Source organism: Microcaecilia unicolor, chromosome 3 (assembly GCF_901765095.1).
Source record: "Microcaecilia unicolor chromosome 3, aMicUni1.1, whole genome shotgun sequence".
NCBI classification, from domain to species: domain Eukaryota; kingdom Metazoa; phylum Chordata; class Amphibia; order Gymnophiona; family Siphonopidae; genus Microcaecilia; species Microcaecilia unicolor.
This window is the reverse complement of record NC_044033.1, coordinates 301,331,798-301,354,976: the sequence shown is the minus strand read 5'-3', so window position 1 is coordinate 301,354,976 and position 23,179 is coordinate 301,331,798. Positions and strand designations below refer to the sequence as shown.

The following is a 23,179-nucleotide window of genomic DNA, read 5'->3' as shown; positions in this document are numbered from 1 at the left end:
TATTCTTACGATCTTATGTTTTTTAGCTCTGCTTTCTCCTTTTGTGTGGTTGTCTCTCCTGAGAGTCTCAGGCCGGAGTCTGTTCCTCTGTCGTGGCAGAGAAGTTGCACAGATGCACTGTCTGTCAGCTGGATGGTCTCACCGCTGCAGGGATTTGTAAAATTTGCACCACATTGGTGTCCGTGGTTTGTTGACTTCAGTTGACACAGTAGCTCAAGGGGCGGCTGCTCCACCATGGCAGTTTTGGAGTCTGGTGTGAGCTGCAGACTGGGCCCGGTTTTGGCAGGAACCTCCGCCATGTTGGAGCAACAGGATGAGTCAGTGCAGGAAGCTGCATGGCTCTCGCGGCAGTCCCAGTTGTTAACAGCTGAGCCTACTGGACTGCAAGGAGGACTCCCTGATAGGGGGGGGGGGGGGGGGTTCCTCCGGAATTTGTCTTGGTGATGTATAAGGCTTTTTTATTGAAATAATCACCCCCTTCCTAATGTGGCCCCAGGGTCTTACAAGGGAATTTTCTCAGGTTCCAGAAGACCCAGGATTTCCTGGGAAGATCAGGATGTAGATCCCCTGGGGGATCTGGAGGATCTGGATTTGGAGCCGATGAGTTTTTTGAGTGAAGAAGCTTTTACTTGGCCAGAAGACTTGCTTCCTGAGTAAGGCACTTCGTTGGCAAGGGTATTCCATAAAGAGGACTTGCAGGAGCTTATTGCGTTGGTGTCTTCCACTTTAAAAGAAGTCCAGGAGGCTACGGTGTAGTGCAAGGTAGGTGCCTTGGTTACAGGGTTATGTAGATCTGTCAGACCCTTTCCTATGCATTAAGACATAAGGGATATTGTCCAGGCGCAGTGGGATGTTCCGGATGCCCCTTTCCGGTTGACTCATTTCATGGTCAGGCTTTATCCAGTGCCGGAGCAGAATAGGGACTTGCTCAAGCCTCCAGTAGTAGATGCAGTGATTTCTGCAGTAACCAAGAAGAATATTATTATTATTATTAGCATTTGTATAGCGCTACCAGACGCACGCAGTGCTGAACACCTGACATAAAGAGACAGTCCCTGCTCAAAAGTGTAGATGGCAGCAAGGCTCTGAGACCCTCGTCTGCCATATAAAGACTCTGTTGAAGCATTGTTTTGATGTTTCGGCCTTGGTGGTGTGCATTCCTGTCTGTACCTTAGAGACAGGAGTTGCTTTCTGGAGATCTGCTGCTGGGGGGGGGGGGGGGGGGGGGGGCCTCGAGTAAATCTTTTTCTCCCCCAGGCAGAATTCCAGGCAAGAAAATTTCTGGCTACTAAATAAGTATTAGACAGACATAATAGATGTTTATTCAGATTGTCAAAGAAGCCAATCAGTAATTATTAAAATATTAACAAATAACATCCCAATACAGTATAATATGTAGCAAATTAAAACAGAGTTTTCCCTTGGAGCTGTCAATATGTCCACCCGCTAGTGTAGACACATTGAGGCTCTCCATCCTCAGTTCTGTTTCCTTTTAAATACTTTTTCTTCCTTTCTTCATTATCATAATTATAATTACCCTTCCTGCCTAATGAATACGCATGTTTCCAGAATATTCTGTTTCCTGTTATGAATGATGTTCCATCAAATTCTATCATTTATTCCCATATTATATTGGCAGTTATGGCCTGTCATGCATATAAGCATAAGTTTTCATTTGATATGGGTTGACCTATGTCCTTGGTATGCACAGTCATCATACTAGCCCTCTCCACCCTCTTGCTTAGCCTATTGTTTTACCCATATCCACTTCTCCTTTAGATTGTTTATCTGGATACAGCAGGCATCCTTAGTCATAGGAGTCTCTGGTTCTTAGTTGCTGACCAGCAACTTATCACAGTTTAGCATAGGTCAAATGTCAAACCACAAATTTCTACAACCTTAGGAAGGTAGTTACAAGAAAAAATACTGTCTTGCAATTCCAGATCTGCTCCCAGCTCAAGAAAAGGAAAATAGCAATATTAAAATAAAAACTAGAAATATAGAGGGTTTGCACCTTGCTATGGCCTTTATGATATACAGGTGCGGGCTGCCATCTGGTGGCTTGGCTCGTGCATGCTTCCAGTGTTCTGAGCAGGTGTTGGACAGAGATGTGGATGATTTTTCCTTGGTGGATCAAGAAGTGTCTGAGATATGTTTGGCCTTTTTATCGGATGTTCTTTATGACTTGCTTTGGGCGTCTGCTAAGTCAATGGTGTTGGAATGGTGGCTCGTAGGACTCTCCGGCTTTTGGGCTGGTTGGCGGACGTGGCTTTGAAGTCCAAGCTGAGTAAGTGTCCCTTTAGCTGATCGCTGTTTAGTGAGTCTAAATGTCTTGTTTTCTGGAGACCCAGCCAATATTTTGGCTGTGGGGTTTTCTACCTCTAGAGAGCGGGGGCGCTTGATTCCAGGCATTTTCGGCCTATCTTCCAGAGGTCTCATTACTATCAGCGTTTGCAGGCCTTTCATGGTGCAGGCGAAGACACATAGAGGCTTTGCCTCCCAAGCTCAGTCCTGCTCAATGAAGGTGTGTGGGGCCATCCTCCTATTCCAGTAAGAGCCCGGTTGAGAGAGATCTTTTGGAGGTGGACCAAAATTACTTCGGATAAATAGGTCCTTGAGATCATTTGTGACTGATATGCTCTCAAGTTTCCTCATTCTCTGCTGGACACCAACTGAAAATAATAAGAAACAGCATAAGGAATGTCAAGTCAAATGCAAAGCGCTAAGGAAGGCTAAGAGGGACTTTGAAAAAAAGATTGCTTTGGAGGCAAAAACACATAGTAAATTTTTTTTTAGGTATATTAAAAGCAGGAAGCTGGCAAAAGAATTGGTTGGACCGCTAGATGACCGAGGGATAAAAGGGATGATCAGGGAAGACAAGCCATAGCAGAGAGATTAAATGAATTCTTTGCTTCGGTCCTCACCGACGAAGATTTGAGAGATACCGGTGCCAGAAATGGTATTCGAAGCTGACGAGTCGGAGAAACTGAATAAATTCTCTATAAACCTGGAGGATGTAATGGGGCAGTTCTACAGACTGAAGAGTAGCAAATCTCCTGGACCAAATGGTATTCATCCCAGAGTACTGATAGAACTGAAAAATGTACTTGTGGAGCTATTGTTAGTAATATATAATTTATCCTTAAAATCAAGCATGGTACCGGAAGATTGGAGGGTGGCCAATGTAATGCCGTTTTTAAAAAAAAGATTCCAGAGGAGATCCTGGAAATTATAGACCGGTGAGCCTGATGTCGGTGCCGTGCAAAATGGTAAAGACTATTATAAAGAACAAAATTACAGAGCATATTCAAAAGCATGGATCAATGAGACAAAGCCAACATGGTTTTAGTGAAGGGAAATCTTTCCTCACCAATCTATTACATTTCTTTAAAGGGGGGGAAGGGAAATGGGACTTGATATACTGCTTTTCTGAGGTTTTTGCAACTACATTCAAAGCGGTTTACATATATTCAGGTACTTATTTTGTACCAGGGGCAATGGAGGGTTAAATGACTTGCCCAGAGTCACAAGGAGCTGCAGTGGGAATCGAACTCAGTTCCCCAGGATCAAAGTCCACTGCACTAACCACTAGGCTACTCCTCCACTGATGAACAAACATGTGGATAAAGATGAGCCAGTTGATATTGTGTGTCTGGATTTTTAGAAGGCGTTTGACAATGTACGTCATGAGAGACTCCAGAGGAAATTGGAGAGTCATGGGATAGGAAGTACTGTCCTATTGTGGATTAAAAACTGGTTAAAATATGGAAAACAGAGAGTAGGGTTCAATGGTCAATATTCTCAATGGAGAAGGGTAGTTAGTGGGGTTCCCCAGGTGTCTGTGCTTGGACCGCTGCTTTTTAACATATTTATAAATGACCTAGAGATGGGAATAACTAGTGATGTAATTAAATTTGCTGTCGACACAAAGTTACTCAAATTCGTTAAATCGCAGGACGATTGTGAAAAATTACAAGAGGACCTTATGAGACTGGGAGACTGGGCGTCTAAATGGCAGATGACATTTAATGTGAGCACGTGCAAAGTGATGCATGTGGGAAAGAGGAACCCGTATTATAGCTACATCATGCAAAGTTCCACGTTGGGAGTCACTGAACAAGAAAGGGATCTTGGTGTCATTGATACGTTGAAACCTTCTGTTCAGTGTGCTGCTGCGGCTAAGAAAGCAAATAGAATGTTAGGTATTATTAGGAAAGGAATGGAAAACAAAATGCCTGTGTATTGCTCCATGGTGTGACCTTGAATATTGTGTTCAATTCTGGTCGCCGCATCAAAAAAGATATAGTGGAATTAGAAAAGGTGCAGAGAAGGGTGACGAAAATGATAAAGGGGATGGGACGACTTCCCTATGAGGAAAGGCTAAAGTGGCTAGGGCTCGTCAGCTTGGAGAAAAGATGGCTGAGGGGGAGATATGATAGAGGTGTATAAAATAATGAGTGGAGTTGAACGGGTAGACATGGTGTCTGTTTACGCTTTCCAAAAATACTAGGATACCGGTGGGATACTGAGGGGATCTGTTGTGCTCCCATGTAGCGGGAGTTCAACTCCTTGATACGCTGTCCTCACTTGGATTTCAGGGCTCTGTTCTTTCCTGGTTTTCTTCTTATCTCTCCCAGCGTACCTTTAGATTGTAAGCTCTGTCGAGCAGGGACTGTCTCTTCATGTTCAAGTGTACAGCGCTGCGTATGTCTAGTAGCGCTTTAGAAATGATAAGTAGTAGTAGTGTATACTCTAGTGGATCCTCCTCTACTTCTATCGCACTGTCTATACTTCTTCCCTTGGTACTCTGATCTCATCCCATGGTTTTCAGTATCATCTTTACGCTGATGACTCCCAGATCTACCCTTCCACACCAGAAATCTCAGCCGAAATCCAGGCCAAAGTATCAGCCTGCTTGTCTGACATTTGCCTGGGTGTCTAGGTGCCATCTGAAACTAAATGTGACCAAGACTGAGTTTCTTATCTTTCCCCCTAAACCAACCTCTCCTCCTCCCCCATTCTCTATTTCTGTGGATAACACTCTCATCCTTCCTGTCTCATCAGCTCGTAACCGTGGGGTCATCTTCGACTCCTCCCTCTCCTTCCCTGCACATATTCAGCAGACTGCTAAAACTTGTCGTTTCTTTCTCTATAATATAACCAAAATTCACCCTTTCCTTTCTGAGCACACTACCAGAACTCTCATCCACACTCTTATCACCTCTCGCTTAGACTATTGCAACTTGCTTTTCACAGGTCTCCCACTTAGCCATCTTTCGCCTCTTCAATCTGTTCAAAAATCTGCTGCACGACTAATATTCTGCCAGTGTCATTATGCTCATATTAGCCCTCTCCTCAAGTCACTTCACTGGTTTCCTATCCATTTCCGCATGCAGTTCAAACTCCTTATTGACCTATAAGTGCATTCACTCTGCAGCTCCTCAGTACCTCTCCACTCTCATCTCTCCCTACATTCCTCCCTGGGAACTCCGTTCACTGGGTAAATCTCTCTTATCTGCACCCTTCTCCTCCACTGCTAATTCCAGACTCCGTTCCTTTTATCTTGCTGCACCATATGCCTGGAATAGACTTTCTGAGCCGATATGTCAAGCTCCATCTCTGACCGTCTTCAAATCTAAGCTAAAAGCCCACCTTTTTGTTGAGTGAAAAAATATTTCATTCTATTTGTTTTAAAAGTATTTTCATGTAACTTCCTCCAGTGTCCCTTAGTCTTTGTACTTTTGGAACAAGTAAAAAATTGATTTACTTCTACTCGTTCTACTCCACTCAGGATTTTGTAGACCTCGGTCATATCTCTCATCCATCTCTTTTCCAAGCTGAAGAGCTCTTTAGCCTTTTCTCATATGAGAGGAGTTCCATCCCCTTTTATCATTTTGGTCATTCTTCTTTGAACCTTTTCTAATTCCGCTATATCTTTTTTGTGATACGGCAACTAGAACTGAACACAATACTCAATGTGCGGTCTGAGTAAAAGTAGTAAAACTTGACAAAATTTTTACTTTAGTAAAAGTAACGAGTGTTATTCTGTACTGTTTTGTTTTTTTTTACAAGTAAAAGTAACAAAACTGTTACTTAAGTACAGTAATTAGTTACATTTACTTAGTTACTATGTGAGACTGGAGGAGGATTTTCATTTGTTTTTATCTGCAGATGTTTTGTGGTCCCCTATTTTGTAAGGTGAGGGTCTGTTCATATTCTTTGTTAGCAGAATCCTTCACCTCAGCTGCACATGTACTTTATTTAGAAATCTGTAACAGTCCAGCTTGTTCCAGTTTCTCAGTAGCCCGATATATTGGTGATGTAGGACCTAGTGTAATATTTATAGTACTGTCCTTTCTGTAGGTGGGTTAGGGCTGTTATGGTGTGATAAGTTTCCTATGTAAGTTTTGAGTGTCTCTGTCAGGGTTTTGTTATTCTCCAGACAAGCAGGCTGCTTGTTCTCACATATCGGTCGACGTCTGCGTCGGTCTGAGAACCGGCGTTTTGCAAGAGCAAAATATTTAAGAAATTTTGCCAGTCTTCTGGCGTCCAGACTGATTTCCCACCTGCCACACGAGCGTGTCGCCTCAGTTTCTTCTTTTCCATGACGAGGTGTGCAGGTTCCTCCTGTTATGCATCCAACTTCTCCGTCATAGGCAGCCAACTCTGGAATGCCTTACCAAGATCTATTTGAATAGTCAATCAATGACCACTTACCCTTCCGGAAGCTGCTAAAAACTTACCTCTTCAAGCAAGCCTATATAAATGACTTGACTTAAATTAGGAGTCCATCTGCACTACCCGGATCAGACTTTAAGACAGAACCTGAAATATGCCTTCCTTCTTAATCCTTCTGAATTCATCCCTCTTCCAACCCTCATTATACATTCTTCTTTAATTAACAACACACTATCCCAATATACACCCTCTTCCCACTCCCTACCTCTACCACCCTCCTCCCTTACCCATCTTACTTACCCACATCTAATTGTCCACCTCTTTATACACTATATTACAGCTGTCATCCATTTTATGTTATCTTGTAAACCTGTTATATTATGTAAGCCGCATTGAACCTGCTAATAAGTGGGAAAAAACGCGGGGTAAAGTGTTGCAAATAATATAAATAAACTCAGTGAGGCATTGAGTGGGTCTTCTCCTTCATCCGACCCAACCCCAAGGAGACGTGAGGATTCCACATCGTCCTCATCGGTATCCGAGGAATTTCGAGAAGGGCGTCGAGCGAAGGCGAAGAAGCACATCATCTATCTCCTTCGACACACGGGTTCCGGGAGCTCCGGGCGTCGAGGGACTGGAAACCGAGAAGCGTGGTGCCGAGAGGACTGCTCCCACTCTATACAGGAGGTGCAGATGCATACGTTGTCCTGGCAGCTCGGGTACTTGCTCCCGAACCTTGGTAGATTGTGCCGCGGTTGTTCCACCGATCCTGCAGCTACTTCTCCAATTGCGGCTCTCGACGAGTGCATCTGGGCCCTACTTCCAGAGCTTCTGGAAGGACTGCGTGCGCCAGTCTGCTTCGATGTCGGGGGTGCTTGCGCCTTCCGTCCCATATGCTGCAGCGGTGTCTGGCCCTTCACCTGCGGTGAGGCCCTATCCTTGGTGCTGCTTGTGGCATCGGTGTCGGCTGCCATCCAGGTCGATTCCCCTTCAACGTCAGTGGAGGAAGTTCGCTGCAGTCCAGGCAGGGTGTTGGCCTCTCGACATCGCCATCGAGGAAGTCGATCCTCGGCATCGAGGCAGTCTCAGTCTCAGAATGCTCTTGGAGAGTTTTTTCCGATACTGAGGAGGAGAGCACTCATGGGAATCAGAGGAAGGATCCCTGGTACTCTTCTTCTGACGAGTTCTATGGGATTCCCTCTGAACCTTCCTCTCCACCCGAAAGGAGGACGTTCTTCCTCCGAAGGGTCTGTCCTTACATTCTTTGACGGGAAACTTGCTACGGCTATTCCTTTTCCTATGGAGGTTGAGGATGAGCCCAGGCTGAGATGCTCGCGGTCCTGGACTATCCTTTTCCACCTGAGAGGCTGTGACGGCTCCTCTACATAAAGTACTGAAGGAGGTCCTTAAGCGGAAATGTTCGTACCCTCTGTCTGGCCCCGTGATCCCAAAGAAGCCAATTCCCAGTATAGGATCCATGGTGAGCTGGGTTGATGAGGTCTCAGCTACCCCACAATTCCATGGTTGGACTATGCTCTCAAAAAGAGCCAAGAGTACTAGAGACTATATGCCTCTGCACACCCAGGCAGAGAAGATAAGATCTTGAACTCTTTTGGGAGGAAGACGTATCAGTCCACGATGCTCACCACCTGAATTCAGGTCATACCAGCTCTTCACGAGCATCCACTTGCAGAACTTGGTGAGGCATCTGTCCAGCTTGGTTGATGCCCTCCTCCGGAAGCAGGCCGAGCCTTTTCGCCAGGTGGCCAGGCAGCAGAAGGCGTGTCGTAAATTCCTGGCCAGGGGCACTTTCGACACTTTTGGTTGTAGCATCCAGAAATTGCTGCCCAGGTGTATCGTGATGCACAGACTTTCATGGCTGCGTGTTTCTGACTGGGAACCATCGGTCCCGCAGTGGATGACGGATGTACCTTGCCGGGGAGACAACCTTTTTGGTGAAAAAGTAGAGGATCTTGTTGAGCAGATCCAAGAAGCACAATGATGCTATGGATTCTCTCTCCCGCGTGCGTCTTCTGCTGCAACCTCCTCAACTAGGAAGTATTTAGGGGAAAGAGAAGTGCTCCCTATTCCTAGCTAGGCATAGGTACACTCCGCTTCCCGACAGCCTACCCAGACCGGCCCCAGCGCACTTGTTTTCCGTCAACAAGCGTGCGCCCAAGGCCCCAGCTGCTCCCCAGTAAAAACAAGGGACGGCATTTGACTGGCCCAGTTCAGCATAGCCGGGGGAGGGGGGGGGGGTTTAATGTTTTTTTCACCAAAGGTGGCCTCTCAGAACCTCCTACTGATGGGTTTTCTTCAAATAGTCCGGGTAGGATGCACCCTTAATCTGGAATCCCAAGCCTCCAAATTGCCCACCGGGAGCTCATCTTAACAGCTCCCAGCACAAGCATGGTACTTGCAGAGGTACTCTCTGTCCTTCTAAAGGCCAATGCGTAGAACCCGTTCCACCAGGGGAGAAGGACTGGGATTCTATTCCCAGGAACCTTCCTTGTGCAAAAGAAAACAGGGGGGATGCATTCCATCCTAGATCTAAGGGCCCTGAACAAATTTCTAGTTCGAGAAAAGTTCAGGATGGTTTTCCCTGGGCACCCTTCTTCCCATGCTTCAGAAGAACGATTGGCTATGCTTCTGGACTAAAGGATTGCTTACATACATATCCTGATATTTCACCTCACAGGAAGATCTTTGATTTCGGCTGGGAACACAGCACTTTCAGTACCGTGTACTGCCCTTTGGCCTGGCGTCTGTGCCCAGAGTGTTTACAAATTGTCTAGCTGAAGTCACAGCGTCGCTACGCAGACTGGGAGTGCATGCGTTTCCTTATCTGGGCGATTGGCTGGTGAAGAGTACCTCAGAGGACAGTGCTCAAATCCAGAACCTCTAGGGTAGCATTTTCTGAAATGCTACCCATTCCACGCTCAGAGCCCAAGAGACAGGCAGAGCTCCAGAGGCTCAATACGTGGATGAGATGATGGTGCAGGGAGAAGGGTTTTAGATATGTTAGGAACTGGGCAACATTCTGGGGAAGAGGGAGCCTATTCCGAAAGGATGGGCTCCACCTTAACCAGGGTGGGACCAGGCTGCTGGCATTGGCATTTAAAAAGGAGATAGAGCAGCTTTAAAACTAGAAATGGGGGGGGGGGGGGGGAGGCCGACTGTCGCTCAAAAGCGCATGGTTCGGGTTAAGGTATCTTTCAAAGATATCACCAAAACAGGGAAGATAGGGTATCCTGATAATGAGGTTGCAAATGAGACCGTAGTAGAACAGGTGTCCTTAAGTAAAAATAAAAAGCAGACAAAAGATTGAAATTATTACTGTCAAGTACTGAGCATGATGTAAATAGGAACAACAAACATAGTTTGAAATGTCTATATGCGAATGCCAGGAGCCTAAGAAATAAGATGGGAGAGTTAGAATATTTTCCACTAAATGAAAAATTAGATATAATAGGCATCTCTGAGACCTGGTGGAAGGAAGATAACCAGTGGGACACTGTCATACCGGGGTACAAATTATATTGTAGTGATAGGGTGGATCGAATTGGTGGAGGGGTAGCATTGTATATTAACGAGAGCCTTGAATCAAATAGATTAAAAATTCTGTAGGAAACAAAACACTTCTTGGAATCACTGTGGATTGAAATTCCATGTGTAAAAAGGAAAAGGATAGTGATAGGAGTGTACTACTGTCCGCCTGGCCAGGATGAACAGACGGGTGCAGAAATGTTAAAGGAAATTAGGGACGCAAACAAACTGGGCAATGCGATAATAATGGATGGTTTCAATTACCCCGGTACTGACTGGGTAAATGTAACATCGGGGCATGCTAGGGAGGTAAAATTCCTTGATGAAATCAAGGACAGCTTTATGGAGCAGCTGGTGCAGGAGCCAACGAGAGAAGGAAAAATTCTAGACCTAGTCCTTAGTGGAGCGCATGATCTGGTATGGGAGGTAATGGTGCTGGGGCCGCTTGATAACAGTGATCATAATATGATTGAGTTTGATATTAGCTTTGAAGTAAGTATACATAGGAAATCAAATATGTTAGCGTTTAACTTTAAAAAAGGAGACTATGATAAAATGAGAAGTGGCTGCGAGGGTCAAAAATTTAAATCAGGCGTGGATGCTGTTCAAAAACACCATCCTGGAAGCCCAGGCCAAATATATTCCGTGTATTAAAAAAGGAGAATGGAAGACCAAACAACACCCGGCATGGTTAAAAAGTGAAGTGAAGGAAGCTATTAGAGCTAAAAAAAAAAATCCTTCAGAAAATGGAAGAAGGAACCGACTGAAAGAAACAGCATAAGGAATGTCAAGTCAAATGCAAAGCGCTGATAAGGAAGGCTAAGAGGGACTTCGAAAAAAAATTGGGTTGGAGGCAAAAAACACAGTGTAAAAATTTTTTTTAGGTATATTAAAAGCAGGAAGCCGGCAAAAGAATCGGTTGGATCGCTAGATGACCGAGTAGTAAAAAGGGTGATCAGGGAAGACAGAGCCGTAGCGGAGAGATTAAGTGAATTCTTTGCTTCGGTCTTCACCGAGGAAGATTTGGGTGGGATGCCTGTGCCAGAAATGGTATTCAAAGCTGACGAGTTGGAGTAATTTAATGAATTCTCCGTAAACCTGGATGATGTGATGGGGAAATTCTACAAACTGAAGAGTAGCAAATCTCCTGGACTGGATGGTATTCATCCCCAGAGTACTGATAGAACTGAAAAATGAACTTGCGGAGCTATTGTTAGTAATATGTAATTTATCCTTAAAATCGAGCATGGTACCGGAAGATTGGAGGGTGGCCAATGTAACGCCGATTTTTAAAAAAGGTTCCAGAGGAGATCTGGGAAATTATAGACCGGTGAGTCTGATGTCGGTGCTAGGCAAAATCATAGAGACTATTATAAAGAACAGAATTACAGAGCATATTCAAAAGCATTGATTAATGAGACAAAGTCAACATGGATTTAGTGAAGGGAAATGTTGCCAACACCTATCTACATTTCTTTGAAGGGGTGAACAAACATGGATAAAGGTGAGCCGGTTGATATTGTGTTTCTGGATTTTCAGAAGGCGTTTGACAAAGTACCTCATGATAGACTAGAGAGGAGAGTCATGGGATATGAGGTAGTGTTCTATTGTAGATTAAAAACTGGTTAAAAGATAGAAAACAGAGAGTAGGGTTAAATGGTCAGTATTCTCAATGGAGAAGGGTAGTTAGTGGGGTTCCCCAGAGGTCTGTGCTGGGACCGCTGCTTTTTAACATATTTATAAATGACCTAGAGATGGGAGTAACTAGTAAGGTAATTAAATTTGATGATGACAAAGTTATACAAAGTTGTTAAATCGCGGGAGGATTGTGAAAAATTACAAGAGGACCTTACGAGACTGGGAGCCTGGGCGTCTAAATGGCAGATGACGTTTAATGTGAGCAAGTGCAAAGTGATGCATATGGGAAAGAGGAACCCGAATTATAGCTATATCATGCAAGGATCCACGTTAGGAGTCACTGACCAAGAAAGGGATCTAGGTGTTGTCGTTGATGATACGTTGAAACCTTCTGCTCAGTGTACTGCTGCGGCTAAGAAAGCAAATAGAATGTTAGGTATTATTAGGAAAGGAATGCAAAACAAAAATGAGGATGTTATAATGCCTTTGTATCGCTCCATGGTGCGACCGCACCTTGAATATTGTGTTCATTTCTGGTCGCCGCATCTTAAAAAAGATATAGTGGAATTAGAAAAGGAACAGAGAAGGGCGATGAAAATGATAAAGGGGATGGGACGACTTCCCTATGAGGAAAGGCTAAAACGGCTAGGGCTTTTCAGCTTGGAGAAAAGGCGGCTGAGAGGAGATATGATAGAGGTCTATAAAATAATGTGTGGAGTTGAACAGGTTGATGTGAAGCGTCTATTTACGCTTTCCAAAAATACTGGGACTAGGGGGCATGCGATGAAGCTACAATGTAGTAAATTTAAAACCAATCGGAGAAACTTTTTCTTCACTTAACGTGTAATTAAACTCTGGAATTCGTTGCCAGAGAATGTGGTAAAGGCGGTTAGCTTAGCAGAGTTTAAAAAAGGTTTGGACGGCTTCCTAAAGGAAAAGTCCATAGTCCATTATTAAATGGACTTGGGGAAAATCCACTATTTTTGGGATAAGCAGTATAGAATGTTTTGTACTTTTTGGGGATCTTGCCCGGTATTTGTTACCTGGATTGGCCACTGTTGGAAACAGGATGCTGGGCTTGATGGACCTTTGGTCTTTCCCAGTATATACAAATGACTATTCAGGTGCTAGAGCTACTGAGGTTCATAATACATTACTCCCAAGTCCCATCTCACTCCTGTCCAAATATTGGAATTCATTGGAGCACTGATGGACATGAAGATAGCTCGGGCTTATCTTCCCGAGACAAGGGCAGACAACCTCCTGTCCCTAGTGTCCATGGTTCGAGCATCTCAGCAGATCATTGAGCCTGCAAATAGGTGGGAAAATGTGGGATACAAATGCAATAAATAAATAAATCACAGCTCGTCAGATGTTGAGACTTCTGGGCCACATGGCCTCCACAGTTCATGTAACTCCCATGACATATCTACATATGAGATCAGCTCAGTGGACCCTAGCTTCCCAGTGGCATCAATCTGCAGAGGATCTGGAGGATGTGATCCAACTCTCCACCAATTTTTTTGAAATTCTTTTTAAGTGGTGGACTATCCGAACCAATTTGACCATTGGACGACCATTAAAAAAATTCCTCAGCCACAAAAAGTGCTGACGATGGATGCATCCCTCCTAGGGTGGGGAGCTCATGGACTTCACACTCAAGCAGCCCAGTCCTTCCAGGAAACAGGTCTTCAGATCAACCTCCTGGAATTACGAACGTTCTGTATTAAAGCATTAAAGGCTTTCAGAGATTGGCTGTCCAACCAAATCATCTTGATTCAAACAATCAGGTTGCAATGTATTACACCAACAAGCAGGGGGGGCACCAGATCTCGCCCTCTGTGTGAGGAAGCTGTTCGGATGTGACTTTGGGCATGCCGTCACAGCATGTTTCTCCAAGCTACTTATTTGGCAGATGCAAACAACAGTCTGGCCAACAGACTGAGCAGGGTAATGCAACCTCAGAAGTGGTCACTGGACATGGGCGTAGTCTGCAAGATCTTCCGAGCATGGGGCACTCCCTCGGTGAATCTTTTTGCCACTCAGATCAATCACAAAGTCCCTCAGTTCTGTTTCAGGCTTCAGGCCCATGACAGACTAGCGTCAAATGCCTTTCTCCTTCATTGGGGAACAGGCCTTCTGTATGCGTATCCTCCTATATCTCTAGTAGGGAAGACTTTGCTGAAACTCATGCAAGACTGCGGAACCGTGATCCTGATTGCAGCCTTCTGGCCGCGCCAGATTTGTTTCCCTCTTCTTCTAGAGTTGTCCTCCGAAGAACCGTGGAGATTTGAGTGTTTTCCAACCCTCAGAACGAGGGGGTCGCTTCTACATCTCAACCTCCAGCCTCTGGCTCTTATGGCCTGGATGTTGAGAACTTAGAATTCACTTTGGGTCTTTCTTGCTTCCAGGAAAGATTCCACAAAGAGGTGTTACTCTTTCAAATGGAGGAGGTTTGCCATCTGGTGTGACAGCAAGGCCCTAGATCCTCTTTCTTGTCCTACACAGACCCTGCTTGAATACCTTCTACACTTGTCAGAGTCTGGTCTCAAGACCAACTCCGTAAGGGTTCACCTCAGCACAATTAGTGTTTATCATCAGCATGTAGAGGGTCAGCCTATCTCTGGACAGCCTTTAGATGTTTGCTTTTCTCAAAGCCCCCTGTCAAACCTTTGCCGGTGTCATGGGATCTCAACATCGTTTTAACCCAGCTGACGAAAGCTCCTTTTGAACCACTGAATTTTTTCCATCTGAAATACTTGACCATTTCTTGGTGGCTGTTACTTCAGCGCGTAGGGTCAGTGAGTTTCAGGCCCTAGTTCTTGATGCAGCTTATACTAAGTTTCATCACAACAGAGTAGTCCTCCTCATGCACCCTAAGTTCTTACTGAAGGTGGTGTCTGAGTTCCATCTGAACCAGTCAATTGTCTTGCCAAAATTTTTTCCTTGACCTCATGCTCACCCTGGCAAAAGCAGTTTGCACACCTTGGAATGGAAGAGAGCATTGTCCTTTTACGTGGAATGGACGAAGTCCTTCGGACAGTCTGCCCAGTTGTTTGTTTCTTTCGATCCCAACAAGAGGGGAGCTGCCATCGGAAAATGCACAATCTCAAATTGGCTAGCAGATTGCATTTCCTTCACTTATACCAAAGCTGGGCTGACTCTGGAGGGCCATGTCACGGCTCACAATGTTAGAGCCATGGCTGCGTCGGTGGCTCACTTAGTCAGCCTCCATTGAAGAGATTTGCAAGGCTGCAACGTGGTCATCAGTCCACACATTTACATCTCACTACTGCCTTCAGCAGGATACCCGACATGACAGTCGGTTTGGGCAGTCAGTGCTGCAGAATCTGTTTGGGGTTTAGACTCCAACTCCACCCCACTAGGCCTGTTTTTATTCTGTTCCAGGGTGCACTCTCAGCTAGCTGTGTATAGTTTCAGGTTAATCTACGTTATGTCCTCGCCATTGTGAGGCCCAATTGACCAATGTTCATTGTTTTGAATGAGCCTGGGTGCTAGGGATACCTCACATGTGAGAACAAGCAGCCTGCTTGTTCTCTGAGAAAGCGAAGATACTTACCTGTAGCAGGTATTCTCTGAGGACAGCAGGCTGATTGTTCTCACAAACCCTCCCATCTCCCGTTTGGAGTTATCTGTTATTTCATTTGCTTTTTGATTTAACTGAGGAGATGCGTTTGCGCGACGGGCGGGAAGTCAATCCGCATATTGCACGCGCGCCAAAAGACTGTAGCAAAACTTTATTTTTGCTTTTGCAAAATGCTGGTTTCCGGGCCGACGCGGACCTCGACCCACATGTGAGAACAATCAGCCTGCTGTCGTCTGAGAATACCTGCTACAGGTAAGTGTCTGGCCCTATTTGAAAGCAGGCCCTTGTCACACAAAATAAAAATGCTCAAGACTGGTGGTATCCACATCCTGTTGTCACCACAGAAAACAAAACCCCTCTGATTTTTAATTGGTGTCTGCAATTTCAATATTTTCTTGTATGATGTGTTGTAAGAGGGATAGCTCCGTTGTTGGGGGAATATGGCGTTTGTAATATAGAACTGGAGGTACAGGTTTTATATTGAGATTCTGTCCAATCCTGTAGAGAATCCAGACTTCACTCCAAACTGCATTAGCAAAGAAGTTATAATTAATGGGCCTTTTAGATGTTACTTTTTGTTTTTCCCTAGTGGTTCTGTTTTCTCTTGGGAGGTACTAGGGTCACCAGTAGTTCCTATTTTTTCTGAAGTTGAATTCTGTTTTGCAGGTTAATTGCCAAACCATGTGCTCTACACCTTGGCATTCAAACGAATGGACCTCGCCGACCGCAACCCAATGCAATTTTAGAAAAAGTGTTTACATCCATCACAAAGGTAATTTACTCATGGGGTGGTTTGTGCATTACAAGAATCTCTTTTACTTGCAGTTCTGTTTGTTTTATGTTTGTCTGTGAGCAATTAACAAAAGTTGGCAGACATTCTTTAAAGTATGATTTCTATGGATGTTCAGAACAGTTGAGCTCCAGTAATAGGATCACCTTGACAGTTTTTGCTTAAGGAAGAGCAGAACAGACTGCCTTTCTTTTGATGTAAAATATTCCTTCTGTTTCATTTTTGTCTTTTTGCATTAGCTCTTTAGCATCAACCTCAGAAACATCTTAACTTTCTGTTGCTCTAGAGTCTGTCTGCTGTTTTTCATGGACAGTGGCATCTCTGGTATAGTAGACCTGTCTGTGTTTTGTGTTTGTGTGGTGATAATTTGAAAGTTGACTAACCTGTTATTACTTACACAAGCATATTGTGTGGCACTCTGGGTTATGAGGTTTTCAGTGCAATAAAAAAAAAGTAGTAGTAGTAGTCTGTGACTTAGCACCTGCTCATCTTATTTTTTTTTCTTTTTTGTTGGCATTTGTATAGTACTGTATACTTAATACTATTCAAGATCTAGAGGCAAAACATTAATCAACAGTTTCTACCTTTTTATTTCTTAAAAATATGTATGTATCTCTACTTTTATTATCTTATCCAATTTTTCAATAACTTTTTATAATAATATTTTATAAAACACTTCATTTTAAATTTTTGTTTGTGCTCAGAAAATAAATGTGCTTATATGATGAATAAAACCAAGAGCGAGCACCCCGTTTTCTGTCACAGTGCAAAAAAGTCATTGGTAACAGCAGTGTCTTATTGGTATTGTGATCAAATAAACATTTATCTGAATTTTCTTCTTCAAATGTCAGTATACACCACAACACAGATCAACTTCACTGAACACAATAGCAGATGATCATCAAAACCCACACAGTGAAGAATGACTCGTCCTGAGTGGTGTAGAATGGGTAAAATGAATCGATTTTTCACTCTTTCAAAAACTTCAAAGACCAGGGGACACTCGATGATATTACATGGAAATAATCTTAAAACAAATAGGAAGAAATATCACTCAAAGAATAGTTAAGCTGTGGAACTTGTTGCCAGAGAATGTGGTAATAGTTGTTAGCATATCTCGGCTTAAAAAAGGTTTGGACAAGTTCCTGGAGGAAATGTCCATAGTATGTTATTGAGTTGGACATGGGAGAAGCCACTGCTTGCCCCAGGATTGGTAGCATGGAATGTTGCTACTATTTGGATTTCTGCCAAGTGCTTGTGACCTAGCTTGGGCTCTATTGGAAACAGGATTCTAGGCTAGATGGACCATTTGTCTGACTCAGTATGACTATTCTTACGTGCTAATCAGGGGCGTAGCCACAGGTGGGCCTGGGTGGGCCCAGGCCCACCCACTTAAGCCCAAGGCCCACCCAGGAATAGCGCACCCCGACCACCCATGATCCCTTCCCTCCACTCCCACAGATCTGGCACTTCTCTTTTTTTCCTCCGTTTCTGCCGCGGTGCTTCCAACTTACAGGATTGGCGCTACCCAGCAGCGATTCAAACTCACAGCACAGGCCGGCTCCGGCGTTCGCTCTGACGCGTCACGCCCTCACTGACGCATCATGTGGCACGCCCTCAATGACGCAACTTCCTATTAGGACGGGACGTGGCGGGAACTCCGGAGCTACTGCGAGGTGCGACTCGTGCGAGCCTGTGTGTGCGAATCGCTGCCGGGTAGTTCCAATGCTGTAAGTTGCAGACACTGCATTAGAAGCAGGGAGGAAAAAAAGTACAGAGGTGCCAGATCGGAGGCGGGAAAGGGAGAAAAGTGCTGGACCGGGGGGGGGGGGAGCACTGGAAGTGAAGAAGGGAGAGATGCATGGGGGGGGGGGGGTGGAAGAGAGAAATGTTGGACCTGGGGCACAAAGGAGGGGGAGAGAAAGAAATGGTGGACAGTGAGATCGAGGCAAAAATATTGGACATGGCGGAGGAAGGGCATGAATGCTGCATGGGTGGGTGGGTGGGAGGGAGGGGAAAGAGAGAAGTTGGCTCTGGGGTACAAGGGAGGGGGATAGAGAGATGTAGGACATGGGATTGGATGAGAGGCAGGAAGAGATGCACAGGTGGAGAGGGGAAGAGAAGAAGATGGATCCAGGAGCAGATGAAAATGATGGAGAGATGCCAGACAATGGGATTGAGGGAAGAGAGAAGGAGATATGCTGGATTATGGGGAACAGGACAGGAGGGAAGAGAGGACAGGATATATCAGGCTACAAAGGTGGGGATGGAAGAAAGAGAGAGCAGATGCTGGGCTAGAAAGGTGGAGGGAGGAAGGCGCTGGGAATGGTGGAACCATGTGGGAGAGGCCAGGAAGGGGAGGAGAAGGGTGGCAAGAAAATGGATGAGATGATAGTGATTATAGAGGGTAGAAATATGGTAATGGAGAATAGATAAAGATGGAAGGGAATGGAAGCCTGGGGAAGGAGTGAGATGGGAAATGAGAGAGCTAGTGGGCGAAAGAAGATAGAAATCTGATAGGTAGCTGAAAAGTAAAAAGGAGGAGAAGGATGAGAAAGAGGGTGAAATTTGATTTGACAGAGGCGGAAAAGAAAAAAATGAGAGGACAGAACTAAAAAGGAATGATCATTATATCAGAGGTAGGTGTAGTGAGGGAATAGACAGCAGAGAAGACAAATGTACAGCAGCCACTTGAAGGAGAATTAGTAGATGACAGACAGGAAATTGGAACCAACATAATGGAAAAATAAAACATCCAGACAACAAAGGTAGAAAAAAGCATTTTATTTTGAATGTTTTAAATGGAATATATTAGCTTTCGAAAATGTGCATAGCAACTGTCTTTGCATTGTGTTCAATTAGAAAGGAAATGCATTTCTGTTGTTATTTCTCCAGTGTTGTTGTATATGTTAAGTTTAACTTCTTGGGATTCTCAATTAAATTTTTATGTAAATATTTTAATTTCTAATTTGTGATCCCTTGGTGTGTATTTGGTGAAGGTCTGTCAGTGTGATTAGTATTAGCAGGTGGGGAAATTGGAGGGGAGGCAGGGAGGAGAGGGGATCAGAGAAAGTGCCCTCCTTTATTTTCTGACCTGGGCCATAGCATGTCTAACACTGGCCCTGACCCTTGCTTTATAACTGGTGGGGAACCCCAAGCATCCCCAGCTGAGAACCTCCTCCAAAGGCAGCCAGAATTCCCTTCTACCAAACTCTCCAGTCAGTGACAGCATCCTTGAGCCACCGACTACTAAGCACGCGTGTGGTGCTGGCATTAGTGGCTTAGGGACATTGCTGCTGCCTGCCAAGCTTGGTAAAAGGGAGTTCTGGCTGCCTTCGGAGAAAGTCTTCAGCTAACAGAGCTTGAGGATCCTCATTAGCTAAAGTATTTATATTTTGAGGTGGAGGAATGGCGGGCAGAGATAATTTTGTGCCCACCCACTTTAGGCTCAGGCCCACCCAAAATTGGCTGTCTGGCTACGCCACTGGTGCTAATACTGCACACAATCAAAAATATATTATCCTTTATAACAACCAAAGCATTATCACAAAATGTTTACTTTTTTGCATGACTCATTGGTCAGGGCTTCTGCATTCTCTCCAACCTAACCGACAAAAGATACTCAGCCTCTTTTTCAGTTGGGACTCCTTACCCCATAGGTTCATTTAAAATGCAATATGATAAATTTATTGTTACTTGTAGTTCATTTAAGTATAAGCCCACTCTGTTTCTTTATTTAAACCTTGTGGGCTAACAGTCTTTGATTTGAAAAATAAAACGTTGCTCTCTTAATAGAATATATGAAACATTACTACCTCGATACTGCTGGATTCATTCCAAGACCACAAAATATAATTCCTGCACACAGTGTCGAGGTCTTAACCAGTGCTTCACCAATGGTGTTTCTCTTTACTGCTGTCTCAAATGTTCTGCTATTCTGGTCTTAACTTTCCATTTTGTTTGCTCTATATAATAAAGTCCACATGTGCATTTAATACAATAAATTACCTGTATTATGTTACAATCAGGTTTCTGTCTTAGAAAATATTATTTTGAGGTATGAGGTTTCCCACACATAACAGAAATATATACATGTATTAGCTTCTGTATGTCCATAATGCCCGTTCTTATCAACCTATGTTGTTTCTGGTTTAAACTAATCACAATAGATAATTGCCCAAATTCTTCCCTCTTCTATAAGCAAAGTTTAACGGTTTTTGTAATATTGGAAAATATTCTAACATCTGCCAATGTTTCTGAATTGCTTTTTTAATTATCATTGCTTGAGGTGAACATGGCAGAACACAAACCAATATGGCCGTCGAAGGAGACGACAACCATTGCCGCTGGGCACGCAAAACTCTTTTGTATGCTTGATTGATTACTGGTTTTGGACACCCATGCGCTTGAAGTTGATTAAACATGCTGATTGCTTGGATCTGAAAATCCTGCTTAGTGTAATACACTCTTTATAGTCTCAAGAATTGTCCCATTGGAATATTATTTCAAAGATGTTTAGGATGAAAACTGTAATAATGTAACAGTGTGTTTCTATCTGTAGTTTTTCCATATATTGAAGTTTGCATTTGACCTGCTACCATAATGTAATATCTAAAAAATGTATCTTATTTTTATGCCAATCTGCTGTCAATTGTATATTGGCATCTAGAGAGTGGACTCAGTTCAAAAATCTTTTTAACTTCTCCAAATCTGTCTTCCATATAAAGAACACATCTATGAACCCCTTTCATATGAGAATATCTTCCTTATATATATATATATATATATATATATATATATATATATATATAAAACGCACCTCCAACATTCTAATGAAGCCTCACTTTCCCAACGTTCTAAAGTGAGGCGGCAGAGACCACTTTTTGAACATCAGTGTTTGCCCCGCCCACGCGCTGCTGATTGGCTGTGCCTCAGGTGATGCACACAAAGTACGGTTCCACCTCCCAAACACTCACATGGACTTAGAAACCACCAAGCCTTTGAATGGGACCGGTGCTGCAGAGGAGCAGGAATGGGACAACGAAGAAAATGCAGCGGCGTTCAGGAAAAAACAAACAAACACACACGAGTCCCGCCCCTTCCTGAGGAGGGGGTAGCTACCAGCACGGGGACCAACCGCGAGGAAAGCGCGGACGAAGAATGCCACTAAACAACCACTACATCGCGGACCTTACTCTGCAAGCTGTTCATGCGGTGAGTCTCCAAGCCGGCGTTCAGTGCCTACAACAGAGACTTCCAAACACATGCGCCCTCAGCCCCGCCCCCCCTACAGAACGCCACCCACATTCCACACTAAAACCAAACCAACCCCCCCCCCCAAAAAAAAAAAACCACCCAAACGGAAACCTCCGGTGCCCAACCCCCCCTAAAAAAAAAACGGATCACAGCCCACCTGAGTGCCCAGCTGAAATCAGTGCCTACAAGGAGACCTCCAGACACATGCGCCCTCAGCCCCGTCCCCCCCTACAGACACCACCCACATTCCACACTCGAAAAAAACCCATATCTACTCCTACTGCCTGCCTGCAACGGATCCCTCTGGTTTCAACAAAAATACAAGTGCCTACAAATACCACATCAGAGTGCCCTGCTGAATTAAGATTACTGTATCACACTCACACGCAGAGAATCACCCCCTACCAGCCACAAAAAAACCCCACATCTATTATGGACAATCAGCATCACTCACTAACACACATACATACAACCAAACTGCCCACCACCCAAAATGCCACACACTGCCATGGACAGACAACATCTTGCTTTCACACTCATACACACACACTCCCTCCCCCAACCCCCTTAATACAAAAACTGAAACAGTAAAAACCTACATCTCTCTCTTACAAACACCCACAGAATCCCATAATCCCCCCCCCCAAAAAACACAAACACTCATACAGAACAACCCTACCCCACAAACACCCCCCCACAAAATGGCACACATACCCACAGACACCCACAACCCCCCTCAAAACCACAAACACTCATACAGAACAACGCTACCCTACCCCACAAACACCCCTCCCCCCAAAAAAAAATAGCATACACCCATAGACCCCCACAACCCCCCCTCAAAACCACAAACACTCATACAGACTTTACAACTTTAAAAAAAAAACCTCTTTTCCTTTTAAAAAAAAATATATATCCCTTAATATCAAACAGAAAAAGAAAACAAAAAAAAAAAACCACATGCTAGCGCCCGTTTCATTTGTTTTGGAAACGGGCCTTTTTTACTAGTATATATATAAGAGACAGCTCTGTCTCTTAGGCAGGCTCTTGACCTCTCTTCCCCCACATTTTTTCAAACTTAGTGGGTGTGACTAGTTCTTTCTAGGGAGAGCAGATTTCAGCCTCAAAAGCAACTGCTTTTTCAGAGAAAATACCTTTTAGAGAGAGTCTGCCTGCAGAGAACAGCTCTTAGGCTTAGTCCCACCCACCCCTAGAGTGACATCTCTTAAATAGCCTCCCTACAGACAAATTATCACTACTGACCTCTTCCAACTACATCTATTCCTAATTCATCACCTTCCCCCAGTAGCCCAGCCTACCAGTTTCACCCAGTCGCGGCCCTATGCCATGGAGGCTATCTTTTCTCCCATTCTCCCCGCCCAGTAGGCCGCAGTGGCGGCGTCGGGTTACTACTTTTGCCCTCCTGCAGTTTTCAACCTCTCCTCCTACCGCAGTCTCACTGCATCTCATCCTTTGAAGTTCACTCCATCCATCTATTCTACCCACTGCCACTCAGAGTTGCAGTCATTTACCGCCCCCCTGATAAGTCCCTATCTTCCTTCCTTACTGACTTCGATGCCTGTCTCTCCGTTTTTCTTGAGCCCTCATCCCCAACCCTCATTCTTGGAGACTAACATACACACTGATAACCCATCCGACTCATA

The 23,179-nt window shown here is 44.4% G+C and overlaps 1 protein-coding gene across 1 annotated transcript in view; it reads left to right on the top strand.

Moving 5' to 3' along the window:
- CERS5 (ceramide synthase 5) overlaps positions 1-23,179 on the top strand; it is a 393,477-nt gene that overhangs the window by 46,610 nt on the left and 323,688 nt on the right. The window contains 1 exon segment of the mRNA XM_030198235.1: positions 16,136-16,241. Within this exon segment, the coding sequence (XP_030054095.1) occupies positions 16,136-16,241 (106 nt within the window).